The sequence below is a fragment of the Thunnus albacares genome, chromosome 24 (assembly GCF_914725855.1).
Source record: "Thunnus albacares chromosome 24, fThuAlb1.1, whole genome shotgun sequence".
NCBI lineage: Eukaryota > Metazoa > Chordata > Actinopteri > Scombriformes > Scombridae > Thunnus > Thunnus albacares.
In genome coordinates, this window is record NC_058129.1 from 10,335,913 (window position 1) to 10,359,837 (window position 23,925).

Sequence of the window (23,925 nt, forward strand, 5' to 3'; positions counted from 1 at the left end):
CTTTGCCTCTGAGAAATAACAGACATTTTTCACTATGTTGTGACATTATAGACGAAACGATCCGATGGAGAAAATGATTGTCAGTTTAATCGGAAACTAAAATAATCGTTAGTCGCAGCCTTACTTATACTACTTACTTACCAGTAGTGGGACAAAAACTTCAAAATTCGGCCTGAGCGAGCAACAGAGAAAAGCGGGGATGGTGTTCAAAACGGGTTCATCCTTCAGAGAGCACAAATGTCCTCGAGAACTTGCTATTTTTTAAATTCCCGGACCCTTTTCTTCTTAGCTGGAATGTTTTTTTTAAGGGGAAATTTTGACCTGATAGCAGTGCTAGAAGGAACATTTGAGTCCACGAATATCCACTGCAAACCTGAATGAAAAATCCGGCCCGGTAGGTGTAAAGATACTGTATCTCGCTGTGGAGTTTTCAGGTAATGATCAATATGAAGACCAAACTAAAACGAAGGCCAGGAGTTGTTACTGCTGCTGCCGCTGCTGTTCATACTACCACTGATTTTTAATGATGTAGCACTTGAATATTAAAACCATTAGGGAAGAGAGGGAGAGAGAAATTGAGATGTGATTCATTACTCTGCTCTGGGTGAGTTCACTCCTCTCCTCCTCGGTCTTTCTCTTCATTATATTCGCTCCATTCTCTTCTTTCCTCCTATTCATTTCTCCATCTTTCACTCTCGCCATTTTTTTTTTCCTCTCCATAATTGTTTTCATCATCATTTGTCTTTTTTTTTTTTTTCTCTCCACGTTGTCATCCGCAAATGTTCTCTTTATGTTTTTCATCTCTATCCTCTATTTGTCTCCTAAATGACAGAGGATGACTAAGGCTCCATGGGGTTTTTATTGTGTGTGTGTGTGTGTGTGTGTGTGTGTGTGTGTGTGTGTGTGTGTGTGTGTGTGTGTGTGTGTGTGTGTGTGTGTGTGTGTGTGTGTGTGTGTGTGTGTGTGTGTGTGTAGGAGGTACAGTGCTAATAGTCCTTCTCTTCCTGACAGACTAATGACTAGTTTGTGCTTCTGTCTGTCTCTCTCGCTGCCTGTCTCTTTCTCTCTCTCTCTCTCACAACGTCTTGCTCTTGGAAATAATTAGCTCGCTCGCCCCCTTTCCAAAGATTACATCTATTATCACAAATTCTCTCTTGTCCCTGTTTTCTTTCTTTTTTGTTATCACTTTTTATGTCGTGTGTGTGTCCATCTCTGTATTTTTTTTATCTTACTGTGAGCGAAGAAACAGCAGCCCGTGTGTGTGTTTTAACGTCTGATAATGGAGTTGTTCTTGGACTGTTTCTATCTGTTTTTTCTCCTTTGTTCTGTAGTCATCATTTTGAAATTAAGGCTGCGTTGCACATCCAAAAATAACACACTCTCTTCTTCAATTTCCATAATGTAATAGGTACAGTAACACTTCTCTGTAAATGTTAGACTTGCTGTATATATGGTTCTAATAATTCCACATGAAGGTGTCATTATGCGTTTGGATTTGCTACAACAGTGTTTTGAGGTTGTTAAAAGTCAGTTATTTACCACTGGAGTCTTTTCTCGTACTGTGTAAGTCATAATAAGCAATTCATCAACTCAGCGGAGCAGTGAACCGAAAGTGGCTTATAAACTTTATTGTGCATTATGTCATTTTCTGATGAAATTATGTGAAAACAAGATTTAAATGTGCCCTGTGGAGTTTTGTTGTAAAGAAACTTTTACTATCTTTTGGGGAGGAAAAACAGCGAGTGTTTTCCATCGCAACAACAATGATGTTCAGTGTTTTGAATCAGTGGCAGCAGAACGCTACGCAGCTGCCACAGTACCCAGCTACCTTCAATCCTACCAGCCTATAGGCTTTACCACAGGCTGCTGCTATCCACCTAGTACAGTCTTATCACACTGTGAATAGAGGAAATGTCAAGCAATACATAGTAAGTTCTGCTAACTAGTAACATAAATATTGTTTATTATGTCAAACTGGATAATCAGACTTTAAATACATGTCTTCATCGTTCTCTGCTGGTGAAGAGGTAGCCAACGCACATCATTCAGGAGCTCATGTATAGTTTCCCAAATGCATTTCCTTCGCTGTAGTTTCTGTGGTTGCCATGGTCACACTGTGAGTCGGGGTGGCAAGTTGGACAAAGTTGATCCATCATGAACTCCGACAACAGCGGTGAAGAGCTGTGTGTGTTCATGAGAGAGGCAGCCTCACCGCCTCTCCTCGCCCCTGCCGGCAATCACTCGCCGTCTGAAAGCACCTTGACTCTAAACACATGCTGTTGAATGTATTTCCTTCCTCTTAAAACACTTGTAAAGCCATTTTTTAAATTTTTTTTAAACCTGTAGAAGATTATGAGATAAAAAAAATGTCAACTATAGCATGTCTGTGCATTCTGGAAGAGGGATCCCTCCTCTGTTGCTCTTCTTCAAGTTTCAAGTTTCTTTCCCTCTGTGACAAATATGTGATTCTATGCTGTATATAAAGTTGACTTTACACGCTCATGAAGGTTGCTCCACTGCACCACTAGTGGTCAGAATTTCCACAGGTTACTTTTTAATTGTGGAGAAGCAAATTACAAACACATTAAAGCAGGATGGAGATACTGTAAGTCCAAGATGTGTTCAGCTTAGCTCCATGAAAAGTAAAAAAAAACAAAACATTTCAGCTATTTCAAAACTGTCTTGTTTACACATTGTTAAATAATTTATCATTTAGAAATAGAAATGTAAAAATACTCTGTGGTGTTAAAGGTAGTTGAGCAGTTTCTTAAAACATGTTTCAGCATCACTAAACTCATGTCTCTGTCTCTGTGTGCCTCTTTCAGATGATCTGGCGTACGAGGTGCGTTGGTTTTTCACCCGCTTGCGTGGCGGAGCGACCACGACCCAGGTGGCCAGCGTCGACCGCTTCGGCGTCGTGAGGAAAGAAGATCGTAACTCATCCAGTGACGTTTCAATAGAGCGCGATGACACGCACACCTACATGTTGAACATTCATGGCACTCAGGACAGGTGAGTGTGTGTATATGGGTGAATGTTTTTGTGAACTTATAGTGTCTTTTTATCATATATTTTATTTCCATTATATTAAGATTATGACAACCAAAACCTCAGCTGCAGTGTGTGACTGTGTGTTTTATATGTTCTGTGGATTCCAGTGACAGCGGCGAGTATCACTGTGTTGCCACTCCCTGGTACCTGTCGGCCTCAACGGGAGCCTGGACTCAAGCTGGAGAGCTTACGTCATCTCGGATCTTCCTCACTGTCCGATTTGCCGGTGAGGCGTGTGTGTGTGTGTGTGTGTGTGTGTGTGTGTGTGTGTGTGTGTGTGTGTGTGTGTGTGTGTGGTTCTGTTTCTCTATATGATGATTGTTTTTACATATTTAAACATGACAATGGATGCATGAATCCAGTGCTGTATCAGCACCGTGATTGAATGTATTACAGTATTTGCTCTTATTAAACACCAAATCTCTCTTTCTCTCTCCTTCTCCAGTGTGGGACTCCCTAAAGTTACCTCTGTTGTACGGTGTATCAGCCTCAATAGGTAATATGACCATCATACATTCTCAAGTGAAAGTGATTATTAATGTATTGCTGATGATTGATTCTTAGATTATCAGGTTTTAGCTTTAGCTTTAGCCTTTGTGAAAAGACATTATTATTCTTCTAGATATTTAACTATTTAGAGATTTATGAATATTATGAAAACCTAAATCAGGACATCCATCAGTAGTAATATCTAGATTCCTGATCCTGTCCAACATAAAATAATCACCTAAAGTCTGATTCAACATTTATACATGTTTGACAGGTGAGTAGCATTAAGAGAATACCAAGCACAGCTTTCCTTTAACGTTTTATACTCATCATATAATATCCTCTAGCATTGTGTAGAGATTGTTTGTTGCTTTCCGATGGAGAATGACAAACTATCACAGCCTAGTTTTGCAGGTTAGTTGAGGCAGCATGAAGTTTAAATGCAGTTTTCAGCCAACAGCAGTAACTGCAAAATGTCACAGAAACTGGGTAAAATAAAGAAAAGCCCTTCTCACTTCATCAGTGTGGATAACTTCACTGAAACTGCTGGCCAGACTATATCATTACTCCTTCATGCAGCTCTGACATTCGCTGGCTTACAGCGCTGAGCTCGTGCTTATATAGGACACCTGAATGACAGCTGGCATCGTCAGTGCACAGTGGATTTAAATAAGATAAGAATCTGAATTTGATCAGGCTTATTCTAGCCAATGACAATCAATAAAATATGCTTTAATTGGCACTGAGACTGATGTTGCTGGAGACATCCCAAGTTGCTATTAATAATGTATAAGTTTATGGGCATCTGTGGTGTCAGTAGTACTAACTGTAGTAGTAGTGACAGCCCTCAAAAAGCCATTTTCCACCAAACAGGGCCCACTACTAAGGAGCCACAGGGACTAAAGATGGGGGAATCTCTGCATCAGCTAACCCAGAACTCAAAAACTAGTGTATGAACAGACATTGAAAGAGGATGTGGAGTGGTGATGTCTGGAGCACAAAGATGTACTCTGATTAGTTTTAGTTTCAGTTCACCTTACTGATATGTTCTAACCACACCAGATCCTGCCACAGGAACTAAACTCAGGAACTGAAAGTCCCTTGTAGAAAGGTGTTCGCCTCACATATTCAACTAATATGCAGCTGGTTCAGGTCCTTCTCAGATTAGTGACAGCAAATTTTTGAGAGAAAAGATTGGAGCTGATCTGTTTGTGCTATTAGAGGCTTTAAATGCGTTCCAGTGTTTTCACTCCAAATTCCGATTTTACACCGCATCTGAGGACCTGTGAATATTCAGCAAAAATTAAACTGATAACAGCCTTAAAAAAATTTCACACATGAAGAAACAACTATGCCAATTGTTCTTTGTAATTTGCTGTTGTAGAGAAGCTGTGCTCTTTCTCATTCAGGCACTCTCTCTTTCCATGTTGCTATTTTTAGGGCAAGTTTTTTTTACCATTAATAAAAAAAAAAAAAAAAAAAACAAGAATCGTCCATCCCTCATCCTAATATTGATTCTGGCTCCACTCAGTCCTTTTTACTGTGTGAGCTGCAAGGTTTGTTTTTGTCCACTCACCAACATCACCCAATAGTTTCTGAACCATCTGGAAGTATTACCCACAGAGCAGGGATTATATGGGGCCAAAAACTGAGGAACTAAATTTAGATTGTTCCTAAAAAGGTTCCTGGAAAGGTTCCTGCAGTGAAAAAGCCTCATAGTAGTGCCAGTAGAAGTAGTAACACTACTAGTAATAGGAATTACTGCCAGTTGTGATAGTGGGAATCACTGCAGTATTAGTATTATCAGTAGTATTAGTAGAGGTACGAGTAGAGTTGGTAACATAGTGTCTTCTCCATTTTTAACCTTGTCGTGTGTCTCCAGGTGTGGGCCTCTTCTCTCTGGTCCTGGGTCTGGTTTGCGCCCAGTGCTGCTGCCGCAACACCACACACACTCCCCGCTCACGCAACAAACTGATGGACCTGGAGATGGACTGACAAACAGTTTCCCCCGCACCCACACACTGCAGCGCTCACAGGAAACACCACGCACACAACAGACACACGCCCATAGACGATTACTGGGACAGCCAGTTGTTTCCGGGCGACGGACGTTGGGAGTAAAATGACATATCGCTTTTGGGAATAGACACCTAACTGACCAATCGCAGTGCTTTAAAGAGGTGCTCAGGATGTTTTTCAACTCTGCAGTGGAGGAGCAGGGGACTTTTACTAGCACCAACTGGGAAATAGCCTTTGAGACTTCTGTTTTTAGGAAGATCAATTAAATCTGTGGCGCTTCCAGTTTTACACAGATATATTTGCTCCGTGTTTAAAATCACAGCACTACGAGAAACTATGAATTAATCCAGAGTTTACTTGTTGAGGAACAGGAGGCGTCTGAGTCATCACTGCCACTTGGGAATAAAGGACCACTAAACAGAACTGCTGCCTCTGTAAACACTTGGGATAACAAATGAAGGGCTCAGGCTGGACTATTTTTTTCTTTTTTTTTTTTGCTTTGTTCTGATGCCAAGGCTCCCTGCGAAGTACAATGACCCTTTTTTGTTTCTGATGAAAATTCAAAGGGTGGTTGCAGTTTGAGAGACAAAAATGGCATTTTTACTTGTTTGATTGAACACTGTATCTGCATGAGGTTAAATCAAAACCTCAACATATCCCTGTCACATGGCCAACCTATGCTAACGTTAATTTGTATTTGCAGCGACTTGACGGTTTAGGCAGCCTGAGCCTCATTTCTGTGGAGACTGTGGAGGAACCGTCACGTTCTTAAAGGTGGAAGTAGTCCTAGAAAAACGAACGTGCTTTCCACACGAGAGGTATTGCACTACAACTACCAACCCAGAGTATTCCTACCTTAACAAAAGGACAATATTTACCTTTATTCTCGACTCTAGTTTTTTGAAAATTAAGAGATTTTAAAAATATGAGAGACATTTTTAAGCTTTACAAGGAGATATGCAGTTAGTGTGTTTGTGTGTGCGACAATACTATAAGTGGTGCCAATATTTGAACTAATGGAGGTGTGCTTGGTTCATATTGCCAGATCAACACTTGAACAGCCACTAAAAGTGGTGACAGCAAGCACTCTTGTTTTATAAATATTCAGAAATGTACCCAGCTGTTATTTTGCCACAGTCTTGTGTGTGTTTCGTACACTGTGTGAGTGCTGTGCTACAGTATGTGAGACAAAGAGTTGCATGAAGTGTTTTATAATGCCAGACTGATGTCATCCACGAGCAACACAAGCCTTTTCCAGGTTATATTTTGATGGCATCAAAGTCTCCTACATCCAGATTTTTAAACTGAGCTGACACTCCACTAATCTAGACTTTCATGTGTTCACAGTGTGAGCAAAATGATTTGAATGTGGGTGGTGCAAGAGGCTCACATTGCTTCTACGGTCTGTCAGTGGTTTGCAGCTTCATGTTTCTCAGCTTCAGTTTTGCTTTTTAAAGGAACAGTTCAATATTTTTGGGAAATACTGTCTCTTATTTGCTTTCTTGCTGAGAGTTAGATGAGAAGATCGATACCAGTCTGTTTGTACACTTAGTTCAAAGCTGGAGTCATTCAGGTGTTTAGCTTAGCTTAGCATTAAGACTTGAAACAAAGGGAAACAGCTAGCCTGGGTCATTTCAAGTGAAAAAAGACTCCAACCAGCAGCACTAAAACTGACTAATTAATACATTGTAGCTTGTTTGTTTTATCTTAAAGGCACACTGTTGTTTGATGGGAAGATGTATATTGCTAAGTATTTCTTGGCTGCACAGATGGATAAACTGTTTTTCATCAATAAGTAGTTAAAGCATTTAATTCTGTTTTTAAGCTTTAAAGGTGTTAGTAGGCATATTTTTTCATTTGAGAGAGCCATGCTAGCCATGCTCTTTATGCTAAGCTAAGCTAACCATGTCCTGACTCCAGCTTTGCTTTCTCCAGACATGATTGGTATCAATCTTCTGACCTCACTCTCAGAAATAAAGCAAATAAGTGTATTTGCCAAAATATTCCTTTAAACACTTGAGTTAAAGGAGCAGTCTTAACATTTTTGGAAATTCTTTTGTTTGCCATCTTACCCAGACTCAGATGAAAAGATTGATATCTGTTATATCTCTGCCCAGTATAGAGATTTAAGATGTTTAGCCTAGCTTAGCGTAAAGACTGGAAGTAGGGGGAAACTATAGCCTAGCCTTTTTGCTGTTTTGCTAAAGCCACCAGTACATCCAACAATCTTAATGGGAGAATGGGACTATTGATCACTTCTTTGAGTCACTGCTCCTGTAATAATCGCTCCTTGTTCTCATTTCCACTCATTTTACACAACAAACATAAATGAGACTTTGAAATTGTTGACAAGCATGTTGGTGTAGCTAGGCTAGCAGTTTCCCCTTGTTTCCAGTCTTTGTGCTAAGCTAGGCTACATCTCAGACCTATCCCTGGCAAACGAGCATATTTCTCAAAATGTCAAACTGTTCCTTTAATGCAGCTAACTGGCTACAAAAATCTGGTTTCAGAGATTTCAACTCCCAACAATGGATGCAGCCCTTCTCCAAATATTTTTAGATATTTGTTTCTCTACTCTTTCAGAGAAAAGTTGTAGAAAACTGGGAGGCTTATCTTGCACTTAACAGGTGAAATAGAAAAACATATCTGTAGAAAAACAAGAGAAATATGCCGCAGACAGCGGTGCCCAACTTGTATCAGCTGACATCTGTTGAGTCTCTGTGGTGTTTTTATAGCAAATGAATGAACTTGTGGTGACTGTTGTATCATGTTGACTGCTGTGTGAACACACACTTACAGTTTCAGCCACTACACATACACAGTGAGGATGTTTCTCTCCAAACCCAGCAGGATCCAAACAGGCCTGTTAGATTTGTAGAAAGATGTGCCAGGCTGTTTCCTCCTTAACCGACTGGGCTTTGTTTGATGTTTTGACAAGTATTTTAAGCAAATGTAAGAACTTAATGAGCAATATCTGACTGTTGTCAAGTCACAGCTGATGTAAAGCTGTACTCATGACATATCGTTCACCCTCAATCAGCGCTAAAATATTCAAAGTTAAGTTGAACCGTAGTTTTAAACTGTTGTTACCAGATCAGATGTTACATATTCAAACAATGCATGTATCCCCTTCTCAGCTCTGACTAAAAAATGGCACAAAACCGCCTCAGATTCGGGCTGGCCAGACAGCCAGCACAAAGTGGTTAACACTGCTTCCCCAAATCCATAAATACTGCATCTCTGAATGATGGTACTCTAAAGATTTATTTCATAGTCACACAAATTTGTGACACAGTTCAGAAAGGTTAATTTTAGAATAACTTCTGCAAAGCACTTCTGACTTCTGTTGAACTTTTTGAATCAAATTTGTCCTAAATCAAATTAGCTGCAGATTTCATCCAGCAAAGGAAAAACTACGACATTCCTATTGGATGACATTGGATGTCCATGCTGGTTAATTTTCTTCACTTAGAGACAACAAGTGGTCCAAATATTGATAACGAATATGTGTTTTGGCTTGATTGATGGTGACAGTTATTTCAGAAACTTCCCATAGGTCTTCATACACCCACTCCACAGGTGTGTGTGCCTCTCCGTGATAGTGCTGTTGCAGTATTTAAATATAGTAGTTTTTGCAACTAATACACACATAAACCCCCACCGACACACACACACACACACACACATTCACACACATACTTGAGGACACAGGTGAATAACAGGGCTCTGTGCCAAATGCTCTTAACAGTTAACACACACACACACAAAGTAGCACTGATACACACTACTGAACATACCACTGCAAGACTTCCCCAGTGTCTTTTTCTTTTGTCATTTTATTGCAATGAGTATGATGAATCATGATGATGTTTTTTAAATAAATAGATTTGTAAGATGTATCCCCTTTGTAAATTATTTTGTATATTCTGTGTTTTTTTTGGCGAGAAGGATGATTTTCAGTATTGAACAGCATTTCCACTTTTTAAATCATGCAGTTTTTTTATATTTAATGTGGTAAAAATGGGATTGACAAACAAGCAAAAGCTACAGTGATCTCGGTGTGTGCTGTTTCGTCTTGAAAATGCTTGTCACAGTTGACAAAGTGATTAGTATTGCTGAGACAAACTAACTGATTTTTTAAAAAAAGAAGGCGCAGGTGCTGTCATCAGTTTATTTGATAAAGAAATACACAGAGAGAGTTTTATCTTTCTGTTTGTGTACAGATTAAACAAATGAAATACATGTTACCTAGTGAGCTGCAGGGTTGAATGTAGGTGTATTTTTGAACTTTCCCCCTTAACTATGTCCTGACTGCAGCTCTGTACTTAATACACAAACATGAAACTGATCTTATCTCGCTCTCGGAAAGAAAGCAAAGCAAAGAAACCGTTTCTCCCAAGATGTAGAGCTATTCTTTTAAACATAACTACAGATTTAAAGACATGAACTGTGTGAAAACTGTGTGCCTACTGAAATTTCAATCAAGTCGAACCCACGGAGCAGCAACAGGTTGGCCAGCTGAGAACTCAACAGCTGGCCAATCAGAGCTCCTGCTGCTGCTCTGTGAGTTAATAATACATTTAATTACAGAGTAAAAAAGTAGCCATGGGTGTAGGTATTGTTTCAGAAGTGGGGGGGTAGACCACAAAGTCACAAAAAAACATTTTAAAAACAAAGTAAATACTATTTCCGGCATTCATGCATTTATATCAATCTAGAAAACAAGAAGTATGATGAAATTAGTGACTGTGGTTCCCATAATAATGGTAGTATACCAAAACAAAGAATATTTTGAAAATTTATGTAAATCTCTGTATTGTAGATACTCTAATCTACTTAAAATCACGTTCAGAGACCTGATACTTAATGGTACATAATATTGTATTTCCAATTTAACCACAAAGAATTGTGCTTTACTGCTTTATCTTTGATTGATGTTCAATCCTAGCATCTTTTTAGGAATGTAAATAAAGATATAAATCAAATGATTGTATTTTTTTAACATGGAAAACATGCAGAGCAAGTGGAAATACTTTTTAAAGCCCTGTGTAGTGTCTGCAGGTTCTCCTCCTAAAAGATGACAGTGCAGCCTTCATGTTGCCTGAGAAAGGACACCCGAGGCAAAAGTCTAAAACTACTAAGCTTGTTAAGCTTATTGATAATAATTGAAGACGACTCAGATGAGCTTTTCACATTTTTATCATCTCCTCTTCTCTCTTTCAGCCCCAAAGCTAGAGGAAATTGTCCAGAAAGATATTGGTAACAAAATCAAACTTAAACTGGTAAAGTGGGAGACATTTTGTAGCGGGGCTTCAGACTCGGGTTCATAACGTCACTCTGCTTCACCCAAGACTACATTTATGTCTTTGTATTACATGTTGAGAGTAGCAGAGTTGATTTATTGTCTTAATAAACTGGTAGTTATGTAAGTCTGAAGGGTAGCCCAGTTTGGCCCACATTTGCCCCCTACTTCCTTTTTGAAAATGTGGCTGCAGAGTTTTTCCAGAGGATCTGATGTGGTCATGATCAGAGTTCCTGCTAGGAGACTTGTGACAAATGTGGGCCAATTTGGTTTTTCTTCTCCGTCTCTGGGCAAGCCATCAATCAGGTTTTTCTATGCTTCCAAACATCTTAAAAAAAAAAAAAAAAAAACAACTTCAAAAACTTCTAGCAGAATAAATGTTTTATAATTCAACATTGGGCCGCGGCTATATCTCTTCCCTTTGCCTCCATGTCTTTCTTACTGCGTCTCCCATCCTCTTGTTAGTCTTACGGGATTTATTTTCTGTGTGTTTATTCTCTCTCCCTCCGTTTGTCACCAGTCTCTCTTTCACTCCATCTCTCTGCTGTTTGCTCCATTTTTCACTCTCCATCTCCTCCATTGCATCTCTCTCTCTCTCTCTCTCTCTTCTCTGCATCACACCAATCTCTCCTTCACTCTCGCTCTTGATTAGAAATGCAGATGAGCTGAAACCTCGCTCTCCTGGGCTTTGATTTCTACACCTCTTTAACAACAGTCTCTCCATCCAACTCTCCCTCTCTCTCTCTCTCTCTCTCTCTACCACTCTTTCTCTTTCTCTCATCTACATCTCATGTGGAGATGAGAGAAAATAAAGATCCGGTGTCGATTGGCTCTGGATCTGTCTGTGGCTTTTCTAACTTGCACTCGCCCTCTCTCGGGGTCCATTTGACCCAGTTTTCTCGTCCCTCTACGTTTGTGTGTGTATGTGTGTTCATGCCTCTCATGGATCATTTGGTAATGTGGCCTTGTCACAACTTAAACTGTTGTCGTCCTTAATTGACTCAGTGGTGTGTGCGATAAAAAGACAGCACAGTATATTCTTTATCCGGTAGGCTCACTCGTCCTCGCCACTGTACACTCCTGCTGCTTTTGAGATGGCACATTTGGTTGCTCCGAGTCGAACGTGTCACAGCTTGAGGGTTGCTCCACATAACAAAAAATTTCAGACAGAAAAATTTAGCAGCGTTTGGAGGGAAGTAAGCAGCCTGTTCTCCCCAGAGTTTACCAGAGGCGACACGTTTTCTCGTCTTCATTGTGATCGACGCTGATGTTTACAGCAGCTTCAAACCGCCAACAGTAGTTTGGTGTTTTCTCTCTTAGATTTACTTACTGATTTTCACCCAAAAATATACTCAGATCGGATGGGAGGCAGCAGATCAGATAATTAAAGCATTTTATCTTGGATTTTACATCCCCATGCACCCAAAGGTAATGCTAATGAGCTGCTGATTATGTGCCAAAGTAAATTTAAAATCAGATTTGCACCCAAAATATTTCTTGTTGATATTTGTATCCCATTTTTACCCATTTTTGTAACATTCAAGAGGTACTTGAGAGATTTTTTTTTGCACTTCCATAAAGTTGGGGGTCTTGCAAGAGGCAGATTTGGAAAATAATTGTCAAAATTGAAGCAGCAGAGACTGATATAACCTGAGTCATACTTTTAGTCCCTAGTATGTGTCTAGCTCCAAAAATACTAGATCCTACAATTCCCATAATGCAACTCAAAATCATCTTTTCTCAGACCCCAAACTCTGCGACACCCTAACCAACCTGTTGGAGTCTCTGCTGGAGTGACAAGTTCATGATCCCTCACTGGCTTCCCACCCATCCAGTACCCTCTGGAAAATGGTTTCTCTCTCATTATCCTTATAAGATACTTTGAATAATACATTTTCACCATGGACCAATGATCAATTTAGCTAGGCTAGCAGTATAGCTTTAGAGATGACGATGTTGGTTTGGTCTGTTGGTCCACCACTTAGATCCAGTCTGAAATATCTTGACAAGTATTGGATGGATTGCCATGAAATTTTATACAGACATTCATGGTCCCCAGAGGATGAATCCTAATGACTTTGGTGACCCCCTGAATTTTCATCTAGCGCCACCAGCAGGTCAAAGTTTTCACTTATCCATCGAAATATCGCAACATCTACAACATGGATTGAGTGTCATGGCAGCCCAGTTTGACTAGTCTCAGTCAGTATGTAGCTACAACAGCCAGGTTTTGTCATTTTTGATTGTTTATGTATCATCTTACACCTATTTTTCTGTTGTAAATTCACAGCATGACCCTTTTTTTTGATATTTCCAAGCACACAGATCAGCTCTGACAAAACACTCAACAGTCTTACTTGTTGAGGTATGCATATAGTATGTGTCATATAGATATGTGCTGATGGACGTCTTCAAACCTGTTCTGTGTCTTTTGAACACACTGAGGCTGTGAGTGGCGGAGCAGAGCAGTCGGCCCCGGGTGAGATCTCACTGACAGTGTCGATGTGGCCAAGTCACTCATCACCAGCAGCAGGAGGTTCAGTTCAATTAACTTCCAACTTTGCAGCACGGAGAGGTGAAACAGACGCTCTGCTTCCTCACACCAACTCTCATTTCTTCTCTCTCCCACAGGGGCTATACTGCACTTTTCCACTCTGGCTGTGATTGGTTCACTCGTTACCCACAGTTAAGTCCCCTCAGCCCTTTAGCTTAGCCATTTTATTTCGGAAGGAATTTAAACTGCGTATTTTCGAGCGTGTGAATGTAAAGCTTACAATTTCATAAGAGGTCTGAGTCCAGCAATTTCCAGAGAAACACACAAACAATGAAAATGCTGCACTGCATGTTGGAAAGATATCATGTTTCTGTTGCGCAGGCCAGAGTTCATAGCTTCAACACTTATCTGTTATTGCTTTTACAATAATCCTGCTCTGGGCCCCCAAAAACTCTAGGGCCTGGAAAGCAAATACCGTTTATTAAAACCAACAGAAACAGAAAAAATTGCCCAGGACTTGAATGAATTGTGGCATGCAAACAGCAGAAAACAGTATTTCCACATTGGATATTCTGCACACCAGTTTTGGAAATTAACATTTAATGCGTTAGTTGACATCACAAGTCCTTGTAGTTGACAGTGTCGGGTGAAATGCGAAGGTCGTACGTGATGACGAGCAACAAGATTGGATTACATTTCACTTTGTACCTACAGCACTCTGAAAACCTCCAGGCTCAGTTTTTTTTTTTTTAATCGAGGCAGCAGCAGTCAAATATTGGACTGGGAGAGAGTGTGAACTGTGTTAACTGACCCCCCAGAGTAAATGTTAGTGTGTGTGTGTGTGTGTGAGTGAGCATGGTCCCAGGAATGCAGCGATGACTCGTCAACACCTTCCCCTCACTATGGAAACTATGTCAACACATGGGTGGGGGATGGAGCGAGAGAGAGAGTGTATATAAGAGATGGGGGGTGGCAGTGTGTGTGATTTATTATTAGGTAGAAGATATTTGACCTTACTTCTCCATAAATCTCTCTTGTGCTTTCGCTCTCTCTCTCTCTCTCTCACACACACACACACACACACACACACAGCTGATATGAACTTCAGAGCAGTTAGATCATTTTCAGAGTCACTTTCATCTTCTGTAGACTTTCACTCAGTTGATTTATAAAACATTCAAAAAGACACATTTAGAGAGTAGCACACACTCAGAGACAGGCAGCTAGAAGAGAAAAGGGGTTAGACGGATATACAGGACCAGGATTGTCCTTTTATTTTAAATGAGATCCACCTCTGATATGTTGCAGCTTTATTGTTTATTTATTGTAGGATGGACCAGTAGATACCACACTGGTTGTCTATAGGAAAACCTTGAATTGATTCTAATAAAACATTGATGAGATTCCACACAATGTCAGTTTAAGGAACGTTTCAGTGTCTTGTTGTGTTTCAGAGCCTCTCCTGTTCATTTTGGACAAAAACTTGAAGCAGTAGGAAACTGCTAGCCTAAATACAGCTTCCAACAACCACAAAGCTTTCTTATTTTGCACCTGCTAGCAGGCAATTAACCGATGCTTCCAGGGGTCAAGGAGTTTGTTCAGAGTAAGAGCAGTACTCAAACTCAGCAATCCCAGAGAAAGACTTTTTAGTTGCTGCTCCACAATGTCACAAAGCGTGAAGTGAGACTGTCCTCACCAGGATACAAGGGACCTCTTGTGGTCGTCTAAATAATGACTTGTCTCTGAGACACAAAGGCAGAGGTAGCAAATTAAAGTGAATTAAAAGGCTTGTGGGGTCAAAGTAAGTGAAAGCAAATCTTAGCTTCAAGCTCTTCTTTGGTAAACTTTGGCATGTAAACTTGTGTGCTATTGATTAATAGCAAGCCGTCATGACCTTTACGGGAACAGAGAGTCCAAAACAGAAGAAGCTGTCATTGCTTGTTAGTTGTGTTGAACCATCCACTTTTGTTTAAATTTCTTACATCTGTTGCAGTATGAAGATGAATGGTTTGAAGACCTTTATGAGACCATGTGACCTAATTAGCCCCAAGCTTCTAAAACCACATATTTTCTAAAGTTGCGCAAATGAATTTTTCTGCATCACTTTCTGGTGTAACCGCTGGTCAGGAGATCTGGATAGATGCTTGGATCAACAAAACATGAGACCACTGTTTACATCCTGTCTCCTTACCACAATAACAGCATGACTACAGTTGTTTCTGTAACTTTTACTGAGTGTTTTCATTTGTTCAACCCCAACCAAACCTGAAACATAGGGGTGGCAGATCAGAAATCAGACATATGAATCATTTTTGTAACAGTAAAGTTTTGAAACACACTGACAAACAATATTTTCTGGCTGAAATAGGTGTCAGATCAGAAAATGCTCATATGAGTAGTTTTGGAAGGCGACAAACAACATACGTGTATTTTGTCGTTAAGGTTGGTTGGGCTTTGTTGAACAAAGCAAGTGTATTTCCCCAAAATGTCATGCTGTTCTTGAGTTATTCTCAAATATCAACCTTCCTCCTAGAACTACCTGGGTTGAATCCTCACAGAGCTGCAGAACACCCTCACCTTTGCAGTCGTGCCATCCTGCACACAGTCTGAACCTCCTGCATGACTTGTCCTTGTATGGTGCTGTGTCTTCAGCATGGCACAGCTCCAGCTCTTCACCAGGCACACAGCCTCATAATGCATACACATTCAAGTATACACAAATAACTGGAACTGTAAATATGACTCCACATTGTCTCTCTCTCTCTCTCTGTCTCTCTCTCAATGTGGCGTGATGCCAGCTAATATCTCGCTGAAAGACCAGGCAGCAGCAACTGCTGCGCTCTGATGCTACAAACACTGTTTACCTCAGCCTGCCAGATGGTAAAAGTCAGGGTTTGATGACTGCTTTACCACAAGGAAAAGGGAGGAAACCACCTGAGGCCAAGGACCACTAAAAGAGTCTTGTAACAAATATTAATTAGATGTATTGTTTAAAAAGTTGTGTCATCTAAACATTTCATTCACATCTTACTGCTCTCTGAGCCTTTGATATCCTTTTTCTTAACTTTTGGGGCTCTGTTTTAAATATATTAGTGAATTATTATTATCAATGTTTTGAAATGTAATCAGCATTTTGGTGTAACTGGTTGATTTTGTGCTAATTTGAACTTTTTTTTTGATTGGACTTACACCTCACTCACTCTCCTGTTTGCTTTGTTGCAGAACAAATCACAACTTTTTCATGGAGTTCAGGATTGAAATGTTAATGATTATAGCTTAAATGTTGTTGTGTCCTATTGTTTTTACCTAGACTGCAACAGATTGCAGATGACAACAAGCCTTTTGGCTAAATTTGTCACATTTACATTACAAATATGTCAATTAACGTGAATGTTTCTGTTAAATAAGTCTCATTAACACAAATAGTAACCATAGAGACAAAGTCAGCCCCTGTGGACTGTCAAAGAATTTCATGAGCTATTAAATTAGGTGCAAAATAGTGATGACAAGTACTGTAGACACTCGCATGCGCACTAATCACTAACAATGTGTATTGACCTTGTTGCTGTAATTCCACATGAAAGGCTGCAGGGATCTGAGCTAATGCTCCATAAGGCAAAAAGCAAAAAGGGATAAGGGAAGTTAGTATGATTACGCCACATCAGGGTGTTTGAACTTGTGTGAGGCTGTCAAGACACCACTACACCACTGGCATTTTCTGCAGACTTTGGCTGCTCCTCATCAGCTTCCTTAAGACGCACACTTGTCACACATGACTTCATGTTTTAAAGCAAACTTATAATGCATGACCATAACAAACCCAAAATGTTGCCGGTTGTATAAATGTATAAATACACTGTTTAAAAAATGTGTACAAGAGAATAAAATTACCATAACATGATAATTAGCTCAACAAAATTAGCTTTCTAGATGTCTTACAGGCTTTTGATTGTTGGATTCACATTTACACTCAAACTATTGTTTTTCTTTCATTCCTAGGAACAGCTATCATGCTTTTAAGATCAAGGAAGCAGAAAATAAAGGCAGAATGAGGCGAGAGACGTGAGCTGGCAGCTTGGAGGTAAACTGTGTCCATATCAGCTTACTGAGTTGTAAACTTCCTCATAAAACTCAAGTCGACCTTGTAATCCTCCGCCCCAGACATACTGTAACCTTGATCGCTGTAAAAGGCAGATTACTTAACAAACAGCACGTCTTGGCCTGGATTTACACACGATGTCAGATATTTATAGGAAATTCTCCACTTTATTAGAAGCTCTGCAGGAGATGGAGAGAGGTTGACCTACTGCACTCAGGTCGGCATGCGGACATGAAGTCATAACATTTTTGCAAGCTTTGTACCTGTGCCCACTGACCCACACAATAGCTAATTAATGGGCATCTAACTTCCTGGAATTTAGTCTTGATGCATCAGAAATATAATGTTTAACAGTGAAAATGCTGACTAAAATATGACTACACTACAAATATAACTTAAGCCACTATGTGTACAGTAGGATTTGTCTCTGAATTCACCATATTTGATCACTTTTTTTTGTTTGTGTACAACCTGCAAAATCACCTCACAGTGTGAGTTAAGAGATTAATTCTGTATCTGAAAACACTTTGGGGTGATTTCAGCATGTTGTCTCTGGCCTAAGAGCTCTCGCAAACCTCCTAAAAATAGTGACAAACACTACTGACCAATTAAATCCATGCAAAACAGAGCCAGCACATTTGTAATTATGTATTTCAGACCATTTTCTCCATTAAAATCGAGCATCACTCCAGTAAGTCATACATATATGAAGCCGAATCCCTTAATTTTTCACCTTAAAATTCTATTTATTTACCCATTACCAATAATTGAAATAAGATATTTATTAATGTATTTTTAAGGGGCTAGTTAATGGATTGAAATTAAGGTATTTTTAATTATTTGCACAATTTAAGGGGTAAATACCCCTTAAAATGGTACGAAAAACCATGAAAACCACCCTTTAATTTATACCTTAAAATGCCCTAATTTTCTAATTAAAGAGGTTAAATTAAGGAGCAATTAATGGTATTTTAAGTGATTCTTGTTTCATAGTGCAGTGAGTGCAGAGAGATGCAACAAATGTCTCTGGTCGGATTCGAACCACAGATGTTAAAGGTTCATTGGGGACATCTAAACTCCACACAAAACATGAGACTTTGCTTCCCTTTTCATACCAACAGTTGATATTGGTTTCTTTTAACTATGACTATGATGTTTCCCTAAATATTTTGAGCGTAAACCTGACCTTACCAGCATCAGATCAGAAAATCGTTAAATCTTTGCAGTGGTGATTTGTAACCATTTTTGAAGGTATTGACAAATCATTTCATCCTGCTGATACTGATAGAAGTATCAGTTTAAAAAATGCTGTGTCATTCTGTAGGGCAAATACTGTTTTATAGTTAATTTGAAGGACTTGGTGTCAATATATTTGAGGTGAGAAAAGACGGCAACTTGAGTTCCCCAGTTATTCTGGATACGGTGGCACATAAAATCCAAACTATCTGCATGACTAGACACCACCAACAGTGTGTGAGAAAATGTTGAGTTTTTCATATTTTGGGTGAACTTACCCTTTAACTGTATTATGGCATTACATGAAACACAGTTACTATGACTGTAGTGGTGTTAAGTCGAGGGAGTGTGTCTGAATGTGGGACAACGGAGTTTGCTGCCGGTCTAAGCTCTGTGGATTAACACACAGTAAAACGTGATACGTAACCTTGTGTGACCCAGCGGACAGCGCAGCGAAGATGTGGGTCGAGTCATCTTCAAAGTGTGATGCCGTGTTTGCATGTGAACATAGCCGACGCACCATCAATCACTGTATTTCATGGTCACATAAACCCTGAGAGTGGCGGAGAGCATGGCGAACAGAAAACATGTCACACATCAAACACAATCACCAACGTTCCTGTAAAATACTGCATATCATTACACGCAGCACACACACACACACACACACACACACACACACACACTTCCTGCATATGCATCACAGCACACAAGGTCAACTGTAAATATAACACAGGTGCATACAGGTTTGTGCATTAAGTTAAAGCTGTATCGTCAAGGGCAGCTGCAATTTTATAGTCAAAACAACTTTCTACTTCATTTGTTTGTCTGTGGTGTAATATTTATGCTACTTTTAGCCCCAACTTGTCTCAAATATTATCATCACGTTGAGGTCACAGGTGCAGAAGCCAAGATGTTTAAATTATTGTAGTTTGGACCCTGAAGAATGAATGCTATTTTAGTTGACAACAGTTGGCTAAAGTTTTTTTATGGGTGACCCTTGGGTGACCCAGTCCAAATCTCCCAAATCCCACAGGTGTGTTTGCTCTACAGAGCAGCTCCTTGAGAGGTCAACAAAGTCAAAGCAGCTTTGTTAATGTGTGTTTCAAAGTTAGAGGTTGAACCTTGATCCCTTTAATTTACTTTACTGGTATACAACAAACCCAGATGGCAACAATTCCATTTATATTATCTGGTACAAAAATAGCAAATGATATCAGTAAAATCAGTTCTCTGCAGTGTAATCAAGTCAGCTGTTGGTCAAAGGAAGGCAATGCAATAGAATTAATATGTATTGATATGCAAAACATGCTGCTCACTCTCACACTTGCAAAAAATGTTACCAAAAAGTTTTAAGTTGAGAATGTTACCTGCAGCCACACCCTATTAAATTTATCACATTTTCTATCACTTTTCTTTTTCTGCAAAGAAAAAAAAACAATTACATTCTCCAATGAATTGGAAGGAAAAACTTCCTTCCTCCGCTCCAGTTTACATCTCAAAGCACAATGTACCACCGTACACATAGAGTGTCAGATCCCATCATTATCATGCTGACCCGTCATTATTCTGGCTGTTATGATGCTCTGTGGATGCTCATATGCAGCCTGAGGACAACCTACATTAACCTCTTTTCCACCAAGAGACACAGGCGGCCACTGAGAGTTTGACCCAGTCCTGCTTCCTCACATAATGAAGAGAACAGGTCAAAAGTGGGTGCCAGGGCACTGCCTTCTTGGACAGTCATCCTCCTGTTGTCTATTCTTAGAATAAATAATTATCTGAAAAATTTAAGAAAGGAATTGTAGATGAAAAAATCTCCTATTTCAAGTTACACATGTATGTTGCTGCAAGTTTTCCTTCTTTGTTTAATTTCTACAGAATACTTCTAATGTCAATGCAGCCTGCAGTCCATTGGTGTGGCAGCTAAGCCAATGGTTAACTCAGTCTTTGCACGCTGCAACATACAGCAAATTCAACCAATCAGCATCTTCAAGTGGAGTAAGAGAAGGGCAAGAGGTGAAAGGGTGAATCAAGATACTTTTCAGGCTGCAAATTTTCCTTTGGCACATGATGAAAAGTCACCAAAGTCAGAAGAATTCCTCCTCTGAGGACCATGAATGTCTTTACAAAAATCAATGACAGTCCAATATCTAGTATCTCAACAAAAATCCAATATTTATCCAACATATCAAATATTTGATACGTCACATACTGACATATATCCCCAGAGGCCTGCCGTTAGCGTGGCTAATAATACATGAAATCCCATTAAATCAACATCTGAGACATGACAGCTCAGTGATGAAAGCTCAGTTTGTACTTTACAGTCTTCTTCTGCTAAAATCACTCAAAAAAAAGCAGGTTGAGAGGTCATAAGTATTAAATAAACTATTTTTTTCTCCTGTGCACAATTTATCATGAGAATACAAGAACTCTCCAGTCAACAATATGTAATATAGACTGTAGTAGCTGAGTGTATACTGTACATTTCCCTAAAATAACATATGTGATGGGTATTAGGCTCCACAATATTACAGCTCATTTCAATAGCAATGTAATACTGTTAAAATGTTTCTTGTTAACTTGAAAAAGCTCAACTTAAAAATATATAATTTTTAAACATCTAACTGACTACATGAATTGAATCTTTGATGCAGAAATCCCTCTGTGCTGTATAACATTGTGTGCTGGTTTGTTGGCTGCAAGTGATCAAATGCAGCATCTTGGAGAATTGACATGGATAGATTTTTCCTTTTGGGTTCCCCACAACAGAATAAAAGTCAAACTGTGCCTCAGGGTTATAAGATACGCCGACCTCCTTTCTCTCACTAACGTACATGCGCTCTCTGTGACTGTGCTGCTTGAACTCCTCCTGTTCTCCTGGGTCATACCCCAACATTGGACCGATACTGCCTACAGCTACATTTCAAATGAAAGAACATTTTCATTTTCTCAGTGCACGTCCAACTGCAGGTCTTCATTCATTCCTGCCCACAGACCTGCTGTGTTTTACACTTCAGCCATGATTACAGGACTGTTCTTTTTTTATTTTTATTTCTGTTGATTGTTGCCCCCTTTTTTTAATTATTATTATTATTATTATTATTATTAAATTGTGCATCTAGACCCCCATAATATTAATCATTATGAGTAACCCCACCATATTGCAGTTCTTAACTTTTTCATAATGATCAAAGAAATATGCTGATTTGAAGGGAAATTCTATGTTTATTCCACGCTTGGTCTAGGTCATGCTAACTTTGCACCTGCCTCCTCCGTTGTAAAAATTTGGCGAGTTTCATTAGCTGGCAAGTTGCCCCAGAAGTAGACTCCTATGCAGTTATCTACAAGTTAAGCCAGGAGATATTTTCCATGTTTACTTCAGTCGACTTGAAGACAAGTGTATGAAATTATTTATGATAAATTGAAGTTTCGCCTTTTGTCTTCATATATGTTGTTTTGCCAGAGTCAGGTTCCCTAAATCTCTACAATGGAGGTGACAAGTGCAACAGCATGACGAATAGTTTGATTGGCGACAATTATAAGAATAAGAAGAATATTTTTTTTGTTATATCTATAAATCACCTTAGAACAACCTGTACAGCTGCCTTGATCCCATCCACACTTGTCACCATTTTTGCACATTTTTCCACACATTTTTCTTCAGCTCGGGCACAGGAGGATGACATCTCCGCTTTCAATGTCACTTTCAAAGCTCTGATTGGCTCAGACTATGGGAAACAGCTGTCAGTGAACAACAGAGCCATTTGAAAAAATCAGAGATGTGGGAAATGATTCAGAAATCTGCAACCAGGTTGGTGGTCAATCAAAAATGTGATGTTTATTGGTTGAAATTGAATGGTACAGCATGAAATAATCATTTACAGGAAATAAAAGTAATACAATTTTGACATAAAACACAAGACAATTAAATCTCTAATCACATGATATGTCTCTGTGAGACCTGAAGTGGCAGATGATGCTGGAGTGGTGCCTGCTGTAACCCACTGCAGCATCCTTCCATTATCACGGCCCTGACACCTTATGATTACTGACAGCGCAATGTGAGACTTTTTTTTTTTTGGACTGTGTTCTAAATAAATTGAACACCATGTTCACTCAACACTGAGGGCAAAGCAAGTCATGTCATGATGCATATTCCCTCTCTGTGATCAGGTCCTGCAGGTGTGTGGATGAAGACGATAGATGTTACTGAAGGTCTTGGGAGTATTTTCCAAACTGGGGAAGGAGGTGAGTTTGAAATTTGTCCTTAGTTCCCTACTTTCTGTTGTTACAATATTAGCTGCTGTCAATTCAAAATCTTCATGTGGGTTATAATAGGAAGAGGCAGATACACTTCTAATCCTGTTTCAACCAGCTGTGTATTTACAGCAACAGCCAAGGGCAATAACAGCACATACACTCAAATGGAAGCTGCCCAGTATAACCAGTCTCAGCTGGAGGTTTGCTACAATTTTACCAATCGCCAAAATGACCAGAGGACATGTTCTAAACATAACGTAACTTAAGCGATGTTCTTAAACGTGGACGCTTCACCCGAAACTCCCAGCAGCTGCAGCGTTTCACTGGTTATGAATCATTCAGATGCCGAATGCTGGTTTAATGTCTCCCAGGCGTATGAATCACTAAAAGGTATTTCCTGCGGGTGCTGCACTTAACTGTTCATCCACGTTCAAATACATTATGATACATGTGCACTACATTATAATGCAAATCTGTAGGAAGTGGTGGAGGAAGTATTAGCATCCTTTAGAAAAACCACAATATGCTTTCAGAATGTGATTTAAGGTGAAATACAAAAGTATTATCAGCGACATATGAATGCCCCTTCATTGCTATTATAATTTATTATATTATTAATACCAATGTGATATCATGCAAGGCAGCATTTCAATTTAATAACTACAGCTGTCAAATGAATGAATGAAGCATAAAGCAGCGGAAAATGTAAATACTTTAAGCCGTGCTTAAAGCAGCACAATGTAACTTTTGAAAGATGAAACAGCACATTCATTCTTTTACAAATGAAAAGGTGAAGACACAAGCAGTAAAACACACCCAGTTCAATACACTCAGGGGGATTGTTGCTACAGGATAAGTTCAGTCTGTCTCAATACAATTCTGACGTGCTATTATGTAAGAGGGAATTTCGTGCTAAACAGACTGTAACTTTAGAAGATGCTGGCTCTATTTAGCTAACTGAGACTGCTG

At 39.5% G+C, this 23,925-nt stretch overlaps 1 protein-coding gene and 1 long non-coding RNA gene across 3 annotated transcripts in view; both read left to right on the plus strand.

Annotated features, from left to right (window-relative positions):
* ptgfrnb (prostaglandin F2 receptor inhibitor b) overlaps window positions 1-8,411 on the plus strand; it is an 89,703-nt gene extending 81,292 nt beyond the window's left edge. For both annotated transcript variants that reach the window (XM_044344743.1, XM_044344742.1), the window contains exons 12-15: window positions 2,826-3,012; window positions 3,159-3,277; window positions 3,497-3,547; window positions 5,423-8,411. In XM_044344743.1, coding sequence (XP_044200678.1) covers window positions 2,826-3,012; window positions 3,159-3,277; window positions 3,497-3,547; window positions 5,423-5,535 — 470 coding nt within the window. In that variant the 3' untranslated portion in view covers window positions 5,536-8,411. The remainder of the gene's footprint in view (window positions 1-2,825; window positions 3,013-3,158; window positions 3,278-3,496; window positions 3,548-5,422) is intronic.
* An 8,456-nt stretch (window positions 8,412-16,867) lies between these two features.
* LOC122976397 lies at window positions 16,868-23,381 on the plus strand. The gene is made up of 4 exons (XR_006400926.1): window positions 16,868-17,436; window positions 22,361-22,507; window positions 22,656-22,757; window positions 22,870-23,381. It is a non-coding gene; the product is annotated as an uncharacterized LOC122976397 (long non-coding RNA).
* Window positions 23,382-23,925: the final 544 nt, after the last annotated feature.